Here is a 20,741-nt window from a genome sequence, read left to right as displayed (position 1 = left end):
AGGATACAGAGGCAAATTATAAGGACTTGAGGCCTCTTTAATTCACAGGTGCTATGCTTCTCATGGCTTTCGGTGCATACCAGTATTGTGCTGTAAAAACAGTCTTCGTACTAGGCTTCATCAGTGGCGTACCAAGGGGGGGGCAGTGGGGGCGGTCCACTCCGGGTGTCAGCGGGTGGGGGGTGCTCCGCAAGAGCCGACAGCTTTTTTTAAAAATCCGTGCAGCGATCGCCGATGCAGGCAGCGCCTCGCGTCTGCCCTGCATGAACTGAAAAGAGAAAATCGCTGGCATCGGGCCTTCCCTCGCTTGTTGTCCCGCCCTCTTTTGAGGTAACTTCCTATTTCCTTGAGGGCGGGACAACAAGTGAGGGAAGGCTCGACGCCAGCGAAGCGATTTTCTCTTTTCAGTTCATGCAGGGCAGACGCAAGGCGCTGCCTGCTTCGCTGCATGGATTTTAAAAAAAAAGGGTGGTGGCTTTAGGGTAAAGAGGGCTCAGGGCTCTCGACGGAGGGGGGGGGCTCAGATGGGAGAGGGGCTCAGAGGGGAGAAGGGGATTGGTGAGGGTGTTCAGAGGGGAGAAGGGGATTGGGGAGGGTGGGGGAGCTCAGAGGGGAGAAGGGGATTGGGGAGGGTGCTCAGAGGGGAGAAGGGGATTGGGGAGGATGGGGGTGCTCATAGCGGAGAAGGGGATTGGGGAGGGTGCTCAGAGGGGAGAAGGGGATTGGGGAGGTTGGGGGAGCTCAGAGGGGAGAAGGGGATTGGTGAGGGTGCTCAGAGGGGAGAAGGGGATTGGGGAGGTTGAGGGTGCTCAGAGGGAAGAAGGGGATTGGGGAGGGTGGGGGTGGTCATAGGGGAGAAGGGGATTGGTGAGGGTGGGGGAGCTCAGAGGGGAGAAGGGGATTGGGGAGGGGAGTGCTCAGATGGGAGAAGGGGTCTGAAGCTGGAACTGGGGTCTGACAAGGGGGCAGGAGGGAAAATGGGTCCATGCCTGGGGCAGGTGGGAGAATGGGTCTGGGGCTGAAAAGGAGGGATGCAAGGCATGTGGTGGATAAAGGGGGCTGGAACTGGGGGCTGAAAAGGAGGGTATTTGGGATAAGGGGGCTAGTACTGGAACTGGGGGCTGAAACGGGGCAGGGGCTGAAACTGGGGGCTTTAAAGGGGGCAGGGAGAACTGGCTGGGGCTGAAGCTCGGGACTGATGGGAGAAAAGGGCTGGGGACTGGTGGGATAGTGGGGCTGAAAAGGGGGGCAGGTGGGAGATGTGGGCTAGGGCTGGAACTAGGGGCAGGTGGAATAAGGGGGCTGAAAAGATGGGGCAGAGAGAGAGGGGACAGACCCTGGATGGAAGTGGGGAGCGTGAGGGAGGGCAGACCTTGGATGGATGGGAGAGGGAGGGCAGACGGATTGAAGGGGCAGAGAGAAAGGGCAGATGGTGGGTGGAAGGGGGAGAGAGAAAGAGGGCAGACTGGGGCAAATGGTGGATGGAAGGGGCAGATGTGAATGGAAGGGAGAGAGAGGGCAGATGTTGATGGAAGGGGGAGAGAGAGATGGCAGACTGGGGCAGATGTGGATGGAAGGGAGAGAGAGGGCAGACAGTGGATGGAAGGGGCAGAGAGAGAGGGCAGACACTGGATGGAAGGGACATTAGAGAGGGCAGACACTGGATGGCAGAGAGAGAGAGCGAAGACAGATGCTGGATGGAAGGAAGACAGTGAAAAGAAGATGAGGAAAGCAGAAACCAGAGACAACATATATTTTAATTATTTTGCTTTAGGATATAGTACTATAGCTGTGTTAATAAATGTTTATAAATAGAACATGTAAATAAGGTAATCATTTTATTGGACTAATTTTAATACATTTTGACTTAACTTTCAGAGAACAAAACCCCCTTCCTCAGGTCAGGATAGGATAATGTAACAGCACTATACTGTATTGACCTGAGGAAGGAGATTTTGACCTCTGGAAGCTAAATGTCCAATAAAATGGTATTATTTTATTTTCTGTATTTGTTTTATTTCTATTTGTTAATTTGTAAAGTGGTGATTGGTGGTAGTTTTTTCAAATTTACATCTGCTGTCTTTATATTTTGCACAGTACTAGGGGACATTTTCTGTTTCTGTGGTGTTGCATTGTATGCAGAGTCTGGCATCGGGGGTTCAGTTTAATTTTTGTCTAAATAGATTACTTATTCTATAGTGGATTAGGGTGTATCTATTTGTGAAAAAGACATGGCTTTCGGTTGGCATTGACTGTGCAGGATCGACGATCTGTACTAATCTGTCTGTTTTCGTTTTACAATAGGTGAATTGATATTCTAGTGCTCACTGTAGTGTTTAAGATGCTTTCCTTTTCCTTGTGTGACTCGTACAAATTACTGCTTATGGTATGGTATGGTAGAATCGCTCTATAGATCCTGAATGTTTTGTATTCTCGGTATGCCTAGTACTGGATTTGGGGGGGGGGGGTGTTAAAAAATGACCGGCCCCGGGTGTCAACTACCCTACATACGCCACTGGGCTTCATTGGTATGTCCTCAGGTCCCTGAAAATTAACTTTTCCAGCATCATATGGGGAGGTTGCCCACACTGTTAAATTTTGCAATCTCTCTTGTGTTTCATGAGGCAAATGTGCCCATGATTCTGAATTCACCTCTACTGCTTTTGTCAGCCTGTGTGTGTGCAGTACAGCACTAAGTATTGCTATCTCATGTTCTGGCAAATAATGTGCCCATAAACATTATAGCAAGCCACTTCTGCTTCCTGAGAGTGTCTATTCCTAATATGATTGATGGAATACAAATTGGCACATACACTGTGTAATCTTGATAATTTCACCTGTTTGCAATGTAACTGGCACTTGATTCACTTGTTTTCTCACCTGTACAGACCCATCAAATCCTTTCAAAACAACATCTCTCCCTACATTTGCTCCATTTGGGATAAAGCCAATCACTGAAACTGAAGCTCCTGTATCAATCAAAGCATTTATTTTCTTATGGCCCACTTGGAGACACAAATGAACATGACCCCCTGGATAAAGCTTCACTGGGTATCTGGTCCATTCTCTTTGTATGTCTCCATGTCCTCTTTCCTATTCTGAACAACCCTTGAATGTCTGATGTTCCTTCTTAAAGGAATTCTCAGTAGTAGAGAATGACAAGGGGACAAAGTTTGTCCCCATCCCCGCCCCATCCCCGTGGGTCCTGTCTCCGTCCCCACCCCGTCCTTGCAGGTTCTGTCTCCGTCCCCGCCCCATCCCCACAGGCCCTGTCTCCACCTCCCCCCCTATCCCCTCAGGTTCTGTCCCCATCCTCACCCCGTCCCCGTGGACTCTGTCCTCATCTACAGAAGCCTTGAACAATTATGATTTTATATTTAAATCTTTTTATTAAAGTATAAAAAGGAACAATATGCTTTGCAACCATTGTGTATAAATTACAAATAGAAAACAATAATAACAATGAGCATCTATAATAACCCTCCTTCCCACCACCACCCTCTTCTTTTCCAACTAGAAAATGACACGGGGACAAAGTTTGTCCCCGTCCCTGTGGGCTTTGTCCCCATCCCCACCCCGTCCCTGTGGGCTCTGTCCTCATCTACAGAAGCCTTGAACATTTATGATTTTATATTTAAATCTTTTTATTAAAGTATAAAAAGGAACAATATGCTGTGCAACTGTTGTGTATAAATTACAAATAGAAAACAATAACAATGAGCAGCTATAATAACCCTCCTTCCCACCACCACCCTCTACCCTTCCAACTAGAAAATGACATGGGGACAAAGTTTGTCGCCGTTCCTGTGGGATATGTCCCCATCCCCACTCCGTCCCCGTAGGATCTGTCCCCGTCCTTTCCCCGTGAGCTCTGTCCTGTCCCCATCCCCGCGGTTACTGCGGTTCCCCGTCCCCGTGTCATTCTCTACTCAGTAGTCTGCTTTCCAGCGCTGCTATCTGTGCAAGTAAATTTTACAGCACTGATAGACTGTTCTCTCTCACATGTGGACCTCTCAGTAATTGCAAAGCCCTGTTCATTAACTCCTGAGTGGATTTCTTATTCCAAAACTCATGTTTACTCCTGCCATTTTCAAAGTCTGCCAAGCATCACATCTTATTTTCCCATTCGGTGTCACCTCTTTCTCTGCGTCTTTCTAAGTTTCCTGCACAAGATCACCTGTTCTCCAAGAGAGTGGTGCACTGAATCTCAATAATCTGGGAAAGATACGTCTACCATTGGCAGACACTGCAGCAACATTTTCTTTCCCTTTCAATGCAGGCGTTAAAACTTCCCTGTACTGTATCACTTTCTGAGCTTGTCCCCGAGATCAGTGTATCCTTCCAGTTCTCCCAGTTCCCATGGGAACAGCAGATTGTGAATGTCAGGATTCAAGCCCCTCGCAATGTCCCTCCATTCAGAATTGGTTCCATGTAACTCTTCAAAATGCTTTGCTAGTGCAGGTTTTGGCCTGGATTCTGGATTCCTTCTTCGTCTGAACTTTAGTGAGAGGTCCCTCACCAAAATAGTAAACAAAATGCAAGAAACTCCATTCCCTTCCCTCTAACACATTTGCATGGTTTGAAAAATCAACTTCTCTTTGGACCTGGCAAGCCAGTTCTTCCAGAGCTGCGAGTCTGAGCCATTTTAAAATCTCACTGTCAGATCTTCTGAATGCACAAACCCCACTAGAGACAGCTAGAAATGGAGCAGTATCTTCAAACATTTTCCAAGCAGGAAGACTACTAAGCAGAGCATGGATTTCCGTGTTTTTTAATGGAATAATAACCCGTTGCTCTCCAACAGCATTCCCGGGGACAGATATCCTGTTCATTGCTGCCACGTAATCTTCTTCATCTGAATCCCATGTCCCTCCACCTTCTCCTAGAAAAATCTTTCTTCCTTTCTAACTGCACTTCCTGGTCTAAATTATTAGGACGAATATGTGACTTACCTCAAGTTGCACCTCTCTGATCGCACTCATGACCAACAACATCACCACTGGAACTTTATTGGCCTCTTCACAGAGATGCACTATTTCTTCCTCCAGCTGTGCATTTGTTCTGGTCATTTCCTCCATTTTATTATTATTATCTAACTGAGACTTTTGAAGGCAGGTCTTCATACAGGTGAATAAGTCAATTTGTTCTGTTAATGTAGCCTTACATTTTTGCAGGGCATGTATCTGATCGCTGACATTCTGAAATGCTGTGAGCACTAACCAAAGATCAGTTTTAACATTTCTCTTTTAATCTCTTAGAGATAAAAACCAGGCATACAATTTTTCAAGATCTGGCAGACCCTTATACCCTGCCACAAACGCAACTGTGAACAGATTATGTCCAAGGCCAACTAGGACCCTCTGGAAAGCACTAACGGTTGTATTCAGAGTCAAATCAACAGAATCTACCCTTTCTGAGAGTTACATTTAAAGCGAGGGCATGTTTACTTACAATTAGTGCATTGCAAACCTCACTTATAGGAAATAGATGGTAGAAAACAAAAACAAATTAAAAAACAAACAAACAAACAAAAAAACACCAATTGGCTGCAGGGGATGGATGTGTTAGAGACACTTGGACGGCTACTCCAGCTGTAAAGAACTAAGGCCGGCGACAGGCAGACGTTGTAGGTCTTTGTCTGTATATGGCAATCTGGTTTAGGATAAGCTAGAGTGGGATTCAATGGCAACTTCAGTAGCTGGAAGCGAGGACAGTGCTGGGCAGACTTTTACGGTCTGTGTCCCGCAAATGACAAGACAGATTTGGATAGGCTGGAGTGGGCTTTGATGGCATCTCCTGTAGGTGGAACATAAGGATAGAGTCGGGTGGACTTCTATGGTCTATGTCCCAGAAATGCTAGTGCCTGCCGGTGCGCTAATGCTGACACAGCCCATTGACTTTGTCAGTATTGCCGTGTGGCTTGGCTTCTACAGAAGTGCCCATTTTCATAGTAACATTAATAACACAGGGTCCTCCACTAAAGATGGCCAGTGTTTCGAAAAAACTGCATCAAGGATTAGCTAAATCTTCTGTGGAACACATCTTTACTTGCTCAGCTATACATCGCTGCTTCATGAGTAAGTACCCAGGCCTATGCATTTTACCTAGAGGTGATGTTAAAGAAAGAAACCTGTGCTTTAATAATCAAAAGCTTTTATTCAGACATCAATCTGAAAGAATCATGATGCAAAATTATTGACACAGGAATTGAGTTCTGTTGAATGACAGGAAGCTATGCTGGTTCAGTAAAAATCAGACTTTCTTTTCAGCATACATATTTTTGGTCTGTGGAGGTGACACAGGCAGTGTTGGAATGCAGGCTGGGAGGCATATGTGACAGTGTTCACAATCATGCATGTGTGACCCTGAGCCCACATGTGTGTCACCACTAAACATTTTGAAGGGGGAAGAGATGTGAGTTACAGTACATGCATAGATATGGTGCAAAGGTCAGCTCTGCCATACCACTGTGTGTGTCTGTATGCAGTCTCAATACCTGGGTGATGAACACAATTGATACCATTGTTGCTGGTTCTTACTTAACAACCAGGCATCCCCCAGTAGACCATTGGCACAGTCCTGTCCTAGCCTGGACTGGTCCAGAATGAAGGCATCATGGCATGATCCAGGGAATCTGGCACATACATTTGTTATGAGGAGCCTAGTGGTGCAGACTACCATAGAATGAAACCTTTTTCTGTTCCTGTAGGCTCTCTCTTGCTGCACAGGTGATTTAAGGACAACATACATGCAGTCGATCGCCCCCAACACTGAGAGAAAATGCAATGGCATAAAACTCCCTTATGATGTGATGCCTCTGCTCAGGGGTGCGTTGAAAGGTAACATGGAGGGGCATAATTGAACAAAAACATCTATCTCCATGGGCGTTTATCTCCGAGAACGGGTCCGTGAAGGGGCGGACCGAACCGTATTTTCGAAAAAAAATAGACGTCCATGTTTTATTTGACAATTTGTGAGCTGGGCGTTTTTGTTTTTCAGTGATAATGGAAAATGAAAGTGCCCAGGTCAAAAACAAATAAATCCAAGGCATTTGTTCGTGGGAGGGGACAGGAGTCGTAGTGCACTGGTCCCCCTCACATGCCAGGACACCAACCGGGCACCCTAGGGGGCACTTTTACAAAAACAAAAAAAAAGGTAAAAGAGCTCCCAGGTGCATAGCACCCTTCCCTTTGGTGTGGAGCCCCCCAAATGCCCCTCAAAACCCACCGCCCACAAGTCTACACCATTACTATAGCCCTAAGGGGTGAAGGGGGGCACCTACATGTGGGTACAGTGGGTTTGGGGGGCGGTTTGGAGGGCTCCCATTTACCAGCACAAGTGTAACATGTGGGGGGGGGGGATGGGCCTGGGTCCACCTGCCTGAAGTCCACTGCACCCCCTAATAACTGCTCCAGTGACCTGCATACTGCTGCCAGGGAGGTGGGTATGACATTTGAGGGTGAAAATAAAAAGTTGTGAAACGGCATATTTTGTGGTGGGAGGGAGTTTGTGACCACTGGGGGAGTCAGGGGAGGTCATCCCCGATTCCCTCCAGTGGTCATCTGGTCATTTAGGGCACTTTTTGGGGCCTTATTCGTGGAAAAATAGGGTCCAGGAAAAGTGCCCTAAATTCTCGCTAAAAACGCATATTTTTCTTCCATTATCGGCGAAAGGCGCCCATCTCTGATCGCCCGATAACCACGCCCCAGTTCCGCCTTCACCACGCCTTCAACACGCCCCCATCAACTTTGTCCGCATCCGCGACGGAGTGCAGTTGAAAACGTCCAAATTCGGCTTTCGATTATACTGCTTTATTCGTTTTTGTGAGATAAACGTCTATCTCCCGATTTGGGTCGCAATATAGACGTTTTTCTTTTTCAATTATAAGCTGGATAGTCATGCAGGTGCCTGAGCAGAGCTCGCAGGAAGGAGTCTGTACAATGTCACAATGTCAGGTGGCAGACTGCGTGATGCCTGGGGTGACTCCAAACGAGGTGCTGGAAACTGCCAGTAGCCAGGTAGGACAGGGCTGTGGTGACCCTCACAACCACTGGCAAGGCATGGCTTCTCAGGCTGGGGGCCTCGAGATCATATTGCATGTTATGGTTTTATGAGTGTTAGTTGCAATCTGCTTAGATGCACTGGATAGATGGGATATAAAATTGACAAATAAATAAATAAATACATTTCTCAACAGCTCACAGAGTTCAGCAATGGTGGCCCTATTGAATCTGGTTGTCTGAAATGCCTCTTCCTTTGTAAGCTGGAGGTAACTCTCTCTGAGCCTGTACACCCTGTGGGCCTTGTACCAGTGGCGTAACCAGAAGGCAATTTTTGGGTGGGCCAACAGGTCAGATGGGTGGGCACCAGGGTTATCTACTTACATCTAAAGCAGAGATTTTATTGCAAATGAGGGAAAAGTCTCAACTGCTACGGCTATTTTCACACATCAGTGTTCATTATATAGCTCGTAGAAAAAGTCATCACTGACTCAAAAACCCCCAGTTTTAATATTTTTTCTTTTTTTGTTTTTTTGTTTTTTTGTTTCACTTAAACATATCAAAAGGCATAAAACTGATTCACTTATCTTGCCCGGTATAGCCGAATGTTTTATTTCAATGCTGTGCCAATATTTTCTTGAGGAGGCGCTAGATCCGATTAAAATGGGTAATGCACTGGTTCCTACGGTCCCGTTTCAAATGTCTTCATCAGGGAACCTGCTTGTGCCTGGAACACTGCGCCGTGACTACTGAATCAAAGCAAGAAAAGTCAAAATAAATATTAAAAATTACAAGATTTATCTCATCTAACTGCAATAATAAATGCCATCTGGGGCTCTCATGAACTTATGATCTAAACTTATAGTATGGAAGTTCCTCAAAAGCAAGTCATGTCGTCTTGCCTTTATCAACTAACTAAATCTTCAGTCTTCTGGAGAAAATCGTGTCTTCTGAAAAAATTCTCGGCGTCCTCACCTGAATTCGATAAAGAATTAAAGGAAACTTCGTCCAATCCCAAACTGGTACGTCACATACCTCACTACTGACTGGTCCAATCCCGTGCTGATACGTCACCTACCTCACTGATGACTCACAATGACTCGCAATGACAGCTTAACTTAATCATTTAAAGGGCAGCACACTGTCCTGTAAAATTTGAAATGAAAAATGAATCTGAAATCAAAAATAAAAAATAATAAATACTTGTTGGATGATGAATTTATAGGAATGCTCCCCATTGTAAAGTCGAATTTAAACCCAAAGGTTCCAAAGTTTTTAATCTGTGGATCCATCTTTGTTCTGCTTGTAGTAACAATTTACTACGATCTCCGCCTCTGATGTGTTCTAACACAAGACTGACAGGAGCTTGAAAACAAGACTGAGTGAACATAAGTCATGTATAAACTCTTTAAAATTAGGGGCTCCGTTAGTTTCTCACTGTAGAGAATTCAATCACAATTTCGGGCATTTTCAATGTTTAGTGATAGATCATGTGTTAGAACACATCAGAGGTGGAGATCGTAGTAAATTGTTACTACAAGCATTACCCATTTTAATCGGATCTAGGGCCTCCTCAAGAAAATATTGGCACAGCATTGAAATAAAACATTCAGCTATACCGGGCAAGATAAGTGAATCAGTTTTATGCCTTTTGATATGTTTAAGTGAAACAAAAAAACAAAAAAAGAAAAAAAGAAAAAAAGAAAAAATATTAAAACTGGGGGTTTTTGAGTCAGTGATGACTTTTTCTACGAGCTATATAATGAACACTGATGTGTGAAAATAGCCGTAGCAGTTGAGACTTTTCCCTCATTTGCAATAAAATCTCTGCTTTAGATGTAAGTAGATTATCTAGTATAATAGCAGAGTATTTGGTGTTGGAATTTGGGCACCAGGGTTGCCAACTTTTTGAAATGTAAAAACTTGCCACCTGATGCCCCACCCCATGTTTCACCTCTACTTCACTCCCATTAACTTCAATGAGGGTAGTAGTGCAGGCTTCAATGGCTGCAGGCCACATTGAGGGCTAGGGAAGGTATAGGAGATTGCACTCTTCAGCCTCCATTGAGCCTCGATCCCCTACACACATATGTAGCCTGTATAGCAAGACCAAACATTTTTCAACACATCCGTCCAATTACATTCTATAGAAATGATCTCAGAAAGTATAGTCTAGTATTAAAGGCATGGAACAAAAATGCCAAATATAGAATAATTGACTACAAATTATAAACATAAATATAACCAAAACCCCAAGAAGCCAGACCTTGCATGTAATACAATACCAGAGAAACAGAAAGAAGCATTTCCTCCTGTGCAAAATATAAAGATGGTATTTGCCAGTGATGGTGTTAGAAGACTGCAACTAGAGAGTGTCCCCTGGCCAGAGAGAGCCACAAGCATGATGGAAACTGAAGGCGGTGCAGCCTGGTGATGGGCATTGCGGTTTCCTCCCAAATTTATGGCCTGGACTCCAGCCATATCTAACACCAGCTCTGGCAAGATGTACATTCCAAATCTGACATATTCTAATTAGAAAATAAAATTATTTTTTCTACCTTTTGTTGTCTGGCTATTTTATTTTTCAAATCAGCTTGGTTCTAGTCTCTGGTTTCTGCTTTCCTCTGTCTTAATTCACTCACCAGGGTCTCCTGTCTATTTGTCATTTATTCTCTCTCCATGTCTACCATCTATCTCCCATCTCTGTGTCTCTATAGTTCCTTGTCCAGTATCTCCACTATGTTCAAATTCTTCCATCCATCATCACCCTTCTATCCCCTACCCCTCCGTCCAGCATCACCCCTTGTGTCCCTATGCCCTCCTATGTCCACTGTCTCCCTTGAGTTCCTATTCACTCCATGTCTAGTATCTCTCCCCTGACTCCATATATCCCTCCCTCCCTCCCAGTTTCCAGCATAGCCTCTCTATTCCCATATTCCCACCCCCTCTGTCAGGCATTGCCCCTCTGTGGTCATATGCTGTCTCCATACAGCATCTCGCCTCTGTTTCTGTATCTCCCCTCTCTCCCTCACCCACACCAATGTCTCTTTCTCCTTTCTGTCCCACCTATCCAGCTTCTCTCCTCTGTTACAGCTTTTGGCTCTTTCTCCCAATGTGGGCTAAACATTTGTCTCCCTCTTCCTTCATCCCCTTGATCTGGCATCTTTCTTCCTTCCCTCTAATCTCTCCTTATGGTACAGCACCTCTTTGTCTTCCCTTGAGCCTCCTCTGCAGGCCTTCCCTCATGACTCTAGCCTCCCCCCCCCCCCCCCCCCCACAGATCCAGCACCTCTCTCCCTTCCTTCCAGCCTGCCCTCCCTTGCAGGTCCAACAACTCTCTTCCTTTCCTCCATCCCCCAGCCTCTCCCCCCTTGCAGACCCAGCACCGCTTTTCCTTCCCTCCATCATCCTCCCTCCCTCTGCAGGTCCAGCACTTCTCTCCCTTACCCCTAGCCCCCCACCCACCCTTTGCAGGTCCAAAACCTCTCTTCTTTCCCTCCAGCTAGCAGCCCCTTCCCTTACAGGTCCCAAACCTGGCTCCCTTCCCTCTAGTCACCCCACCATGTAGGTCCCAAACCTCTTTCCCTTCCCTCCAGTCAGTTAGCCATCTCCATTTGCAGGTCCAGAAACTCTCTCCCTTCTCTCCATCCAACCCCCCTTTTGTAGGTCTAGAACCAAACCTCTATCCATTCCCTCCAGCCCCCTCTGCAGGTGCAGCCCACCTCTCTCCCACCCTGCAAGTATAGTCACTCACTACCAGCCAGCCCCACAGGTCCAGCATTACTCTGCCCTTTTTCCTCCCTCCCTTCTTCTCTCTGTTTCTTCTATTTTAAATTAAGGGCACTGGCCAACAGTGATTCACAGATGAAGGCCTGCTCCGGGCCTTCCCTCTGCTGTGATTCGCTCTCACTGACGCAACTTCCTGTTTCCGAGAGGGCAGATCATTGCAGAAGGAAGGCCCCGGAGTGGGCCTCTGTGAATCACTGCCAGCTGGCGCCCTTAATTTAAACTAGATGCTTCGCAGCGGGGCGAGAGAGTGAAAAGATTCACCTCGGTCACTGAAATGATGTGATCCACTATTTTTGGGTGAGTCTTGGGTGGAAATGGGTGGGCCTGGGTCCACCCATGGCTATGCCCCTGCCTTGTACCTATGTCTCTGATGCTGGGGTTGTGCTGAGACTTGTCCTTGGATCTGTGCTGGGGTTTGTCCTTGGGGCTGTGCCTGGAGAGATGCCAAGAACAGCTGCCACCTCCACTCCACCACCCTTGCCATCTAGTGTAGCTGGTTGTGCTGCCACCAGGGAAAAGGCATGGCTGATACTGCAAGTCAGGTATCTCAAATATAGCAGGCTAAAAATGAAAACCAGGAATGGTTAAACTAGAAGGTTATCAGAGAAAACTGGTTTGTCTAAAATGGCTTTATTTTCCCATAAGTTTGTCTTGGTATTATAACCTAATGTTTAACAGAATCAGTAGTTATACAATAAGACACCTCAACAGTAACAAGTCAGTGAGCCATGCCTATTGCTGGGTTTAGATGTTACGAGTTAGACTAGATATTCAAAACCGGAAAAGGGATATCCGATGAAAAAACAGTCCTAAATGTAGCTGGCCATATGACACACACTGACTGGACACGCTGCGCTGAATACTTATCCACCAGACTCGTAAACACACCCTCGTCAGGCCCTGTCATGCCTCAAATCTTGGATGGCTTGCAGAAGCCATTCTCTGTGATTATCCGGTTGTCCATTGCTCGCTGAATATCGGCTTTGTCCAGCTTTGGCGGTTATAACCGCTTAAGTACCATTTTTGACTGCTGACCTGCCGGCTAACTTTTTGAATATTGTGTGGCAAAAGATAACCCAGCTCAAATATTTATATAAAAATCCTATCAGTCTCCTTTTAATAATAATAAAAAAAGCATTCCTTGACTTTCTGCCAGCTTCATAATATTAAACATTTTTATTGAACCATACAACAAAGAAATCTATTCTTATTTGGAACATTAAACCAAATGCCATGTCATGTTAGTTATTTGACACACTGGATATGACTAGCTGATCTTTTTATGATTTACTTTGGACTTTTAAGATAATAGTGTAATATAAGTGTTAAAATTAGTATTAGTATAAAATTGTATAAAATTGGCTGTGCATTACTTTTCCATTTTTAAATTCATGACTAAAACCCCACCCCTCACCTATCCACACCCATCCTGTTAGAATATCAGTGATATGCTTTGATGTCCCCATGCATACCTCCTACCCACCCCCATCCTCCCACCCTGTCAGACTGTCATAGTAATGCTTGAATGTTTTCACTTATATACACTGTCAGCTAGCACATTTGCTTATTTCCGATCTGACGTAGAAGGGCAACCTTCGAAAGCTAATCAAGAAATGTATTAAGTTATGTCCAATAAAAAAGGTATCATCTTATTTTCTTTTCCATGTTTTATTTTGTTTGATTTCTATTGATAAATATTGGGCAGAAAGTCTTAACCCACCCCCCCTAGTTTCCCTCTCCCGCCATCCAAAGAGGTTATTTAAGCTCCCAAGGAGAACAGACTTCAGTCCATAAAGCTAACCCAGTTTATTCATCTGAAAAGTCCCCCAGACTCTCTCACACTTCACCAAAGCCTTTCTCCTGATTGCTGTTAGGGGCCCTTTTACAAAGCGGCAGTAAGCCCAACATGGACTTACCACACAATAATCTGGAGCTACCACCGGCCCCCAGTGTGAGCCATTTCCCACATTAGGGAAATCAGCCCATAATTTTTAGTGCGTTGCTTACTTGGTGGTAATCGAGCAGCGCCGCATGCTACCCGGTTACCGCCTGGTTAGCATGGGAGCTCTTACTGCCACCTCAATGGGTGGCGGTAAGTGCTTCCCCCCCACATGGCCACATGATAAAAGCAATCTTACCACATGGCCATATCTTTTTTCCAGCCTTTTTACCCACTACAATAAAAACGGCCCCTGTCGCTAGCACAGGGCCCTTTTTACCACAGGTTAGTAAAAGGACCCCTTAGTTTCTTCATCCTCAGTGGGGATAATTCTATAACAGGGCACCTGCATTGAGGTACCATGATGCCGTGCAGGTAGCATATATTCTATAATGGTCTCTGGGTGCCCAGATCCTGTCACTCCTAAATTTAGATGCAACCATTTATACTTGATCGGTGTGAAACTAGGTGGCTATGCAACATGTGTAACTTATAGCTTTCTACAAGTTCCGTGTGGAATTTGGAGACACGCCCATGCCTCTCCCATGCTCTGCCCACATGTATGACCCTTGCAGTTGAACACTATAACAGCTACACATACCTTTATAGAATGGCACGTAGCACAGTTACATGTGTAAACAACACGCATTCTAACTACATGGCCAGTGATAGAATTGTTTTTTTATATATTCAACAATTTATTTCTATATACAGTGGGGGAAATAAGTATTTGATCCCTTGCTGATTTTGTAAGTTTGCCCACTGACAAAGACATGAGCAGCCCATAATTGAAGGGTAGGTTATTGGTAACAGTGAGAGATAGCACATCACAAATTAAATCCGGAAAATCACATTGTGGAAAGTATATGAATTTATTTGCATTCTGCAGAGGGAAATAAGTATTTAATCCCTCTGGCAAACAAGACCTAATACTTGGTGGCAAAACCCTTGTTGGCAAGCACAGCGGTCAGACGTCTTCTGTAGTTGATGATGAGGTTTGCACACATGTCAGGAGGAATTTTGGTCCACTCCTCTTTGCAGATCATCTCTAAATCATTAAGAGTTCTGGGCTGTCGCTTGGCAACTCGCAGCTTCAGCTCCCTCCATAAGTTTTCAATGGGATTAAGGTCTGGTGACTGGCTAGGCCACTCCATGACCCTAATGTGCTTCTTCCTGAGCCACTCCTTTGTTGCCTTGGCTGTATGTTTTGGGTCATTGTCGTGCTGGAAGACCCAGCCACGACCCATTTTTAAGGCCCTGGCGGAGGGAAGGAGGTTGTCACTCAGAATTGTACGGTACATGGCCCCATCCATTCTCCCATTGATGCGGTGAAGTAGTCCTGTGCCCTTAGCAGAGAAACACCCCCAAAACATAACATTTCCACCTCCATGCTTGACAGTGGGGATGGTGTTCTTTGGGTCATAGGCAGCATTTCTCTTCCTCCAAACACGGCGAGTTGAGTTCATGCCAAAGAGCTCAATTTTTGTCTCATCTGACCACAGCACCTTCTCCCAATCACTCTCGGCATCATCCAGGTGTTCACTGGCAAACTTCAGACGGGCCGTCACATGTGCCTTCCGGAGCAGGGGGACCTTGCGGGCACTGCAGGATTGCAATCCGTTATGTCGTAATGTGTTACCAATGGTTTTCGTGGTGACAGTGGTCCCAGCTGCCTTGAGATCATTGACAAGTTCCCCCCTTGTAGTTGTAGGCTGATTTCTAACCTTCCTCATGATCAAGGATACCCCACGAGGTGAGATTTTGCGTGGAGCCCCAGATCTTTGTCGATTGACAGTCATTTTGTACTTCTTCCATTTTCTTACTATGGCACCAACAGTTGTCTCCTTCTCGCCCAGCGTCTTACTGATGGTTTTGTAGCCCATTCCAGCCTTGTGCAGGTGTATGATCTTGTCCCTGACATCCTTAGACAGCTCCTTGCTCTTGGCCATTTTGTAGAGGTTAGAGTCTGACTGATTCACTGAGTCTGTGGACAGGTGTCTTTCATACAGGTGACCATTGCCGACAGCTGTCTGTCATGCAGGTAACGAGTTGATTTGGAGCATCTACCTGGTCTGTAGGGGCCAGATCTCTTACTGGTTGGTGGGGGATCAAATACTTATTTCCCTCTGCAGAATGCAAATAAATTCATATACTTTCCACAATGTGATTTTCCGGATTTAATTTGTGATGTGCTATCTCTCACTGTTACCAATAACCTACCCTTCAATTATGGGCTGCTCATGTCTTTGTCAGTGGGCAAACTTACAAAATCAGCAAGGGATCAAATACTTATTTCCCCCACTGTATATAAAATGCAGCCCTCATTTACATTTGTTTGGAAATGGTCCTCAGACATTAAGGATAACATTTGCAGCACAGTATGGGAAATTTATGATTTTTTAAAAATATACGGCCTCTGGTTTTCAGTTTAAAACAATAAGCACTGATAAATCTAAGATAAACATTGGATCTATTAGTTTAAACTAAAAAGCAGCTTAATCCAGCTGTGCTGTTCCCTGCCTCCTGCTCACAGCTGTGTTGCTCTCCTCACTATAGCTTCCCTCACATACTCACAACTGTGGTGCCCCTTAGCTGAAGAGCCTTTTTGCAGGAATTTCTGTGGCTCCAGGCTCTGATTTTGGGCTACTACAGAAGCTGATATTGCTAAACCCTGTGGTGCCTATATTCATGAGAGCACACAAATATTACACATGCTGATATGAACTAATTGTATAGCCCATATTTTCACAACTACAACAGTCAATCTATAGCTATCTGGCTTTGCAGATTCCATATGTTCCATTGGGCTTCTAACTTGATCAAGCCAGTCTGTGTTGGGGTTGTAGCACCTCAAGCCTTAATTCACATATACAGAGCGATCCCTCCATTTCTCCCTCCCTCCCCAATTTTTATTGTATCCCAGCTATTGCCAGAAGCTACAAATTACTGCTCCCTCAAGAACTCTGAGTTAAGTGTAATGGTTCTGCAATGGCTAAGATTACCTCGCTCCCTCACATGCCCCAGATCTGTGACCATGCTTCTGTATAAAGTGCATAAATACAAATTATACTAAATGAACATCAGGTTTATTGCCTAAGGATGGAGAAGCATGATGGGTGACTAGCTGCCACTGTAATTTGGTACCTGATTTACATGTAACGAAAATACCATTTGAAATATATACGTATCAAGATTAGTCTTGCCCTTTTACCTTCTGAAGTAGAAGGCACTGGATGTTGACCCTATGGAACTATGGTTCATCAACTCTAGTTGTGGAATTCCATACCACTAGGGACACAATGTTTAATTCAGGGCATCCCAGAACTGTCATGATAATCCCACTTCCAGCCGAGTTATTTAGGATATACATGAGGAATATTCATGAGACAAATGGGTATCCCATCTATTGGGTTTCCAAAGTAGTGTGTGCAAATTTATCTCATAGTAACACCTTTTTTCAGGTACATCAGAAGTAGAAAGCCTGTGAGGGAATCCATGGGACTGTTAGAATATGGAGGAGCAAAAGGGGCACTTAGGCAGGACTAGGCCATAGTGGAGAGATCAAATTAATTCTTTGCTTCGGTCTTTACGGAAGAAGATTTAAGAGATCTACCTGTACTGGAAATGGTTTTCAAGGGTGATGATGTAGAGGAAACAAAAGAAATCTTGGTGATCCTGGAAGATGTACTGAGCCAAACTGACAAGTTAAAGAGTGATAGATCACCTGAACCAGATGGCATACACCCCAGGGTACTGGAAGAGCTCAAACATAAAATTTCTGATCTGTTGTTCAAAGTTCTTGCTGTTGAATCTCTGTGAAATCCTCGATAGGAGAACCGCTAAGCTGCAAACACCATCTGACTGGCAAAATGTCGGTGACGAAAATTATGAAAAAGCATAACTCTAGGTGCCCGTTTATAGAATTACCCCATTTAATTATCTAGTCATTTGGTTAAAGTATTTACACATAATTTCATTGTGTCCCCTGTTTTTTGTACATTTTGAAAGAGTGAAAAATCAATTCAATTCTAGCAGTTCTACATCAATCAGGACTTTAATAGAACTCAATCATACCCTCCCCCCCCAGCAATGAAATTATGTGTAAATACTTTAAAAAAAATAGGAGTAAATATTTTTTCACTCAACTAATAGTTAAGCTCTAGAATTCACAGCCAGAGGATGTGGTAACAGCAGTTAGCATATCTGAGTTTAAAAAAGGGTTGGGCAAGTTCCTGGAGGAAAAGTCCATAGTCTATTATTGAGATGGACATGGGGAAGCCACTGCCTGCCCTGGGATTGGTGGCATGGAATGTTGGTAGTAATTGGATTTCTGTCAGGTATTTTGACTTGGATTGGCCACTGTTGGAAGTAGGATACTGGGCTAGATGGACTATTGGTCTGACCCAGTATGGCTATTCTTATGTTCATGCATATTCATCAAGGATATCTTGAAATACTGACTGGTTGTGTGGTCCCCAGGATAGGTTTGGGTAGCCCTTGTTTAATTATTGAACTAGTTCTTAATCAAATGACTAGATAATTAAATGGGGCAATTCTATAAATGGGCACCTAGAGTTATGCTTTTTCATAATTTTCGTCACCAACATTTTGCCAGTCAGATGGTGTTTGCAGCTTAGCGGTTCTCCTATCGAGGATTTCACAGAGATTCAACAGCAAGAACTTTGAATTTTACTCTTATGTTAAGCTTTTTCGCCATAACATAAGAGATCAACCTGACCCCTGAGGCAGGCCTTTGTGCTGAAACATGGCTGTGTCAGCTCGCTTTTATGCTGTTTTCAATAAAGACTTCTTGATATCCTCCTTGGACTCACCTCACTCTTTTGTTTGCCGCTCATGTTTACATGAGGTTTTTTTCCCCTCCTTTTTTTTTGCTTGCTTCACCTAGAATTATGCACCATTTGCACGCATCATTGATGCCAATAATCTGCAGTGATATATGTATATGCATTAGGTGCTATTCTATACGGTAGCACCTAAGTACTATAGCATTTAATTGCAAGGGGGTGTATATGTGGGCACAGCATGGGTAGGCTATGGGCATGTCTACACAGGAGAGATGTAAGAAATGTTTAGATCTAAAGTCGCTTCTACTTGCAGTTGGAGTTACGCGTTGTTGAAGTTTCCCTGCAAATGTTTGACTATGCTTCATGGCATTAATTATGTGTTTATGGATCCATTTCAATTAGAACGATTTATTACAGATAAAGAGTCCTCTGGCAATAAGCCTTAATATAGGGTTAGATTATTTAAGGAGGATTAAGCAGCATTGAGTATACTATATTAGTATTTTGATTTCTTTTGTTATATTCTTGATTTTTACACCATGTGCTCCCTTTGATGGGGGCTTGATTATATTAGTTTTCTTATTTGATTGCTCTTTATTAATTTTTATTTTTGTGAAATTGCTTTGTTTCTTTTGAAGATGGGGAAAATGTGCACAACTTATAGAATACTATCAGTTGAGCACGTTAATTGACGCACCTAGGTTCGCCCATTTGCACCAGACATTGATCTGATGTAAGTGATCGCACCTAACTTTTAGTGCACCAAAGCAGGTTTGAACTGGTATTCTGTAATGACTTAGGCACACCTAAGTGCCATCATAGAACTGGTACTAAGCATGTCCCAATGTGGCACCTACACAATTAGTGTCAAATTATAGAATTGACCCCAAATGCTTTGTTTTGCTTTAAATTGTAGTACCTTGTTTGTAATGCATCAACTTTCAACAAGTGCAGAACAAATCACATTCCCCCTGATATTCAAAACCATTTAACTGGCCAGGAACGGCACCTGGCCAGTTAAATGGCACTTACCTGGCTATTTGGCAATATTTAGTGGGGATAGCCAGGTATCTCCTGCTGAATATTTCCAGTTAGTGCCTAGGAGATAACCTGCTATATCACACGATATAGCCAGCTATCCCCGAATATTCAATTCATATCCAGCTTATGTAAGTGGCCACATTGGGCTGCCTAAATAGCTAGTATATATTTAACTGGTTCAAAGTTAACCGGCAATCGTTGAATATTGACATAGCCGGTTAACTTTAAACCAGCTAAAAATAAACCGGATATACAATGCCAGTCACCAGAAATGGCCCAGCATTGAATATCCGGGCTGACCCCCGACCATGGGAGTTAGCTGGGCTCCCTCCCGTGGTCTGAATATCGGCCCCCATTTTGTTTTAATGTTCACTCCATTGCCAGAAGTGTTTATATTCAATATTCAAATACAGTTATCATTTTCTCCATATTGTAGGAATTGAGTATACTATATAAATGTCTCTTATCCGCAAAGTGGCTTCTGTCAGGCAGCAAATGAGCAAGATCAGATAAATGTTGCCAATATGGTTCTCAGAACAAATTTGATCAGTATCACCACTGTACTTAAAGTACTTATTGCCTAAACCTTGTATTTAAGACAGCAGAAAACTCCAACACTTGCTATATTTAGATGTTTTTTTGCAAACTTTTATAGAAAGCTGGATTATGACCTTAAAGTAGGATTTTTCTGCACTACAGTGTTATTTTGAAGGTTGCAAAATTCCCCCTTTCCAATCATTTCATCACCTGAAGCCAAGTAATGCTCTTTTGAATGGCAGCAAGACACAATTTTGGCACTGCCTAAGTCTCCAGAGACACTGTGAAAGAGAAATGCTATTAACTCATTTTTTTGTGTGTCAGTATTGGACAGATTACTACTTACAATGGAATATGTCTGAATACCCTGGAGTGAAAAATGTTCGGTTTCCAGATGGACAGATTTGGAAACCAGATATTCTTCTGTACAACAGGTACGTGTCTTGTGTAATGAATGGTTTATAATGCCCAGCAGATATCTGGATACTGGAAATTATTGAGTTTATCAAAAGCAGCAGAAGGTTTCTGTAAGACTAAGAAACAACTGTTTATATAGATTAAATTTCAGTCTTAAATCATGATGAAGTTATTACCTATAAAATTTTACATTGCCTGGCTCTACAAAAAGGT

The 20,741-nt window shown here is 44.0% G+C and overlaps 1 protein-coding gene across 1 annotated transcript in view; it reads left to right on the top strand.

Moving 5' to 3' along the window:
• The window catches only part of LOC115460639 (neuronal acetylcholine receptor subunit alpha-7), a 118,577-nt gene that overhangs the window by 63,791 nt on the left and 34,045 nt on the right, over positions 1-20,741 (top strand). Inside the window, exon 4 of the mRNA XM_030190405.1 lies at positions 20,436-20,545. Coding sequence (XP_030046265.1) covers positions 20,436-20,545 — 110 coding nt within the window. The remainder of the gene's footprint in view (positions 1-20,435; positions 20,546-20,741) is intronic.

The sequence above is a fragment of the Microcaecilia unicolor genome, chromosome 1, assembly GCF_901765095.1.
Source record: "Microcaecilia unicolor chromosome 1, aMicUni1.1, whole genome shotgun sequence".
Classification (NCBI taxonomy): domain Eukaryota; kingdom Metazoa; phylum Chordata; class Amphibia; order Gymnophiona; family Siphonopidae; genus Microcaecilia; species Microcaecilia unicolor.
The sequence above is the reverse complement of the archived record's forward strand: the minus strand, read 5'-3'. Positions and strand labels throughout refer to the sequence as shown.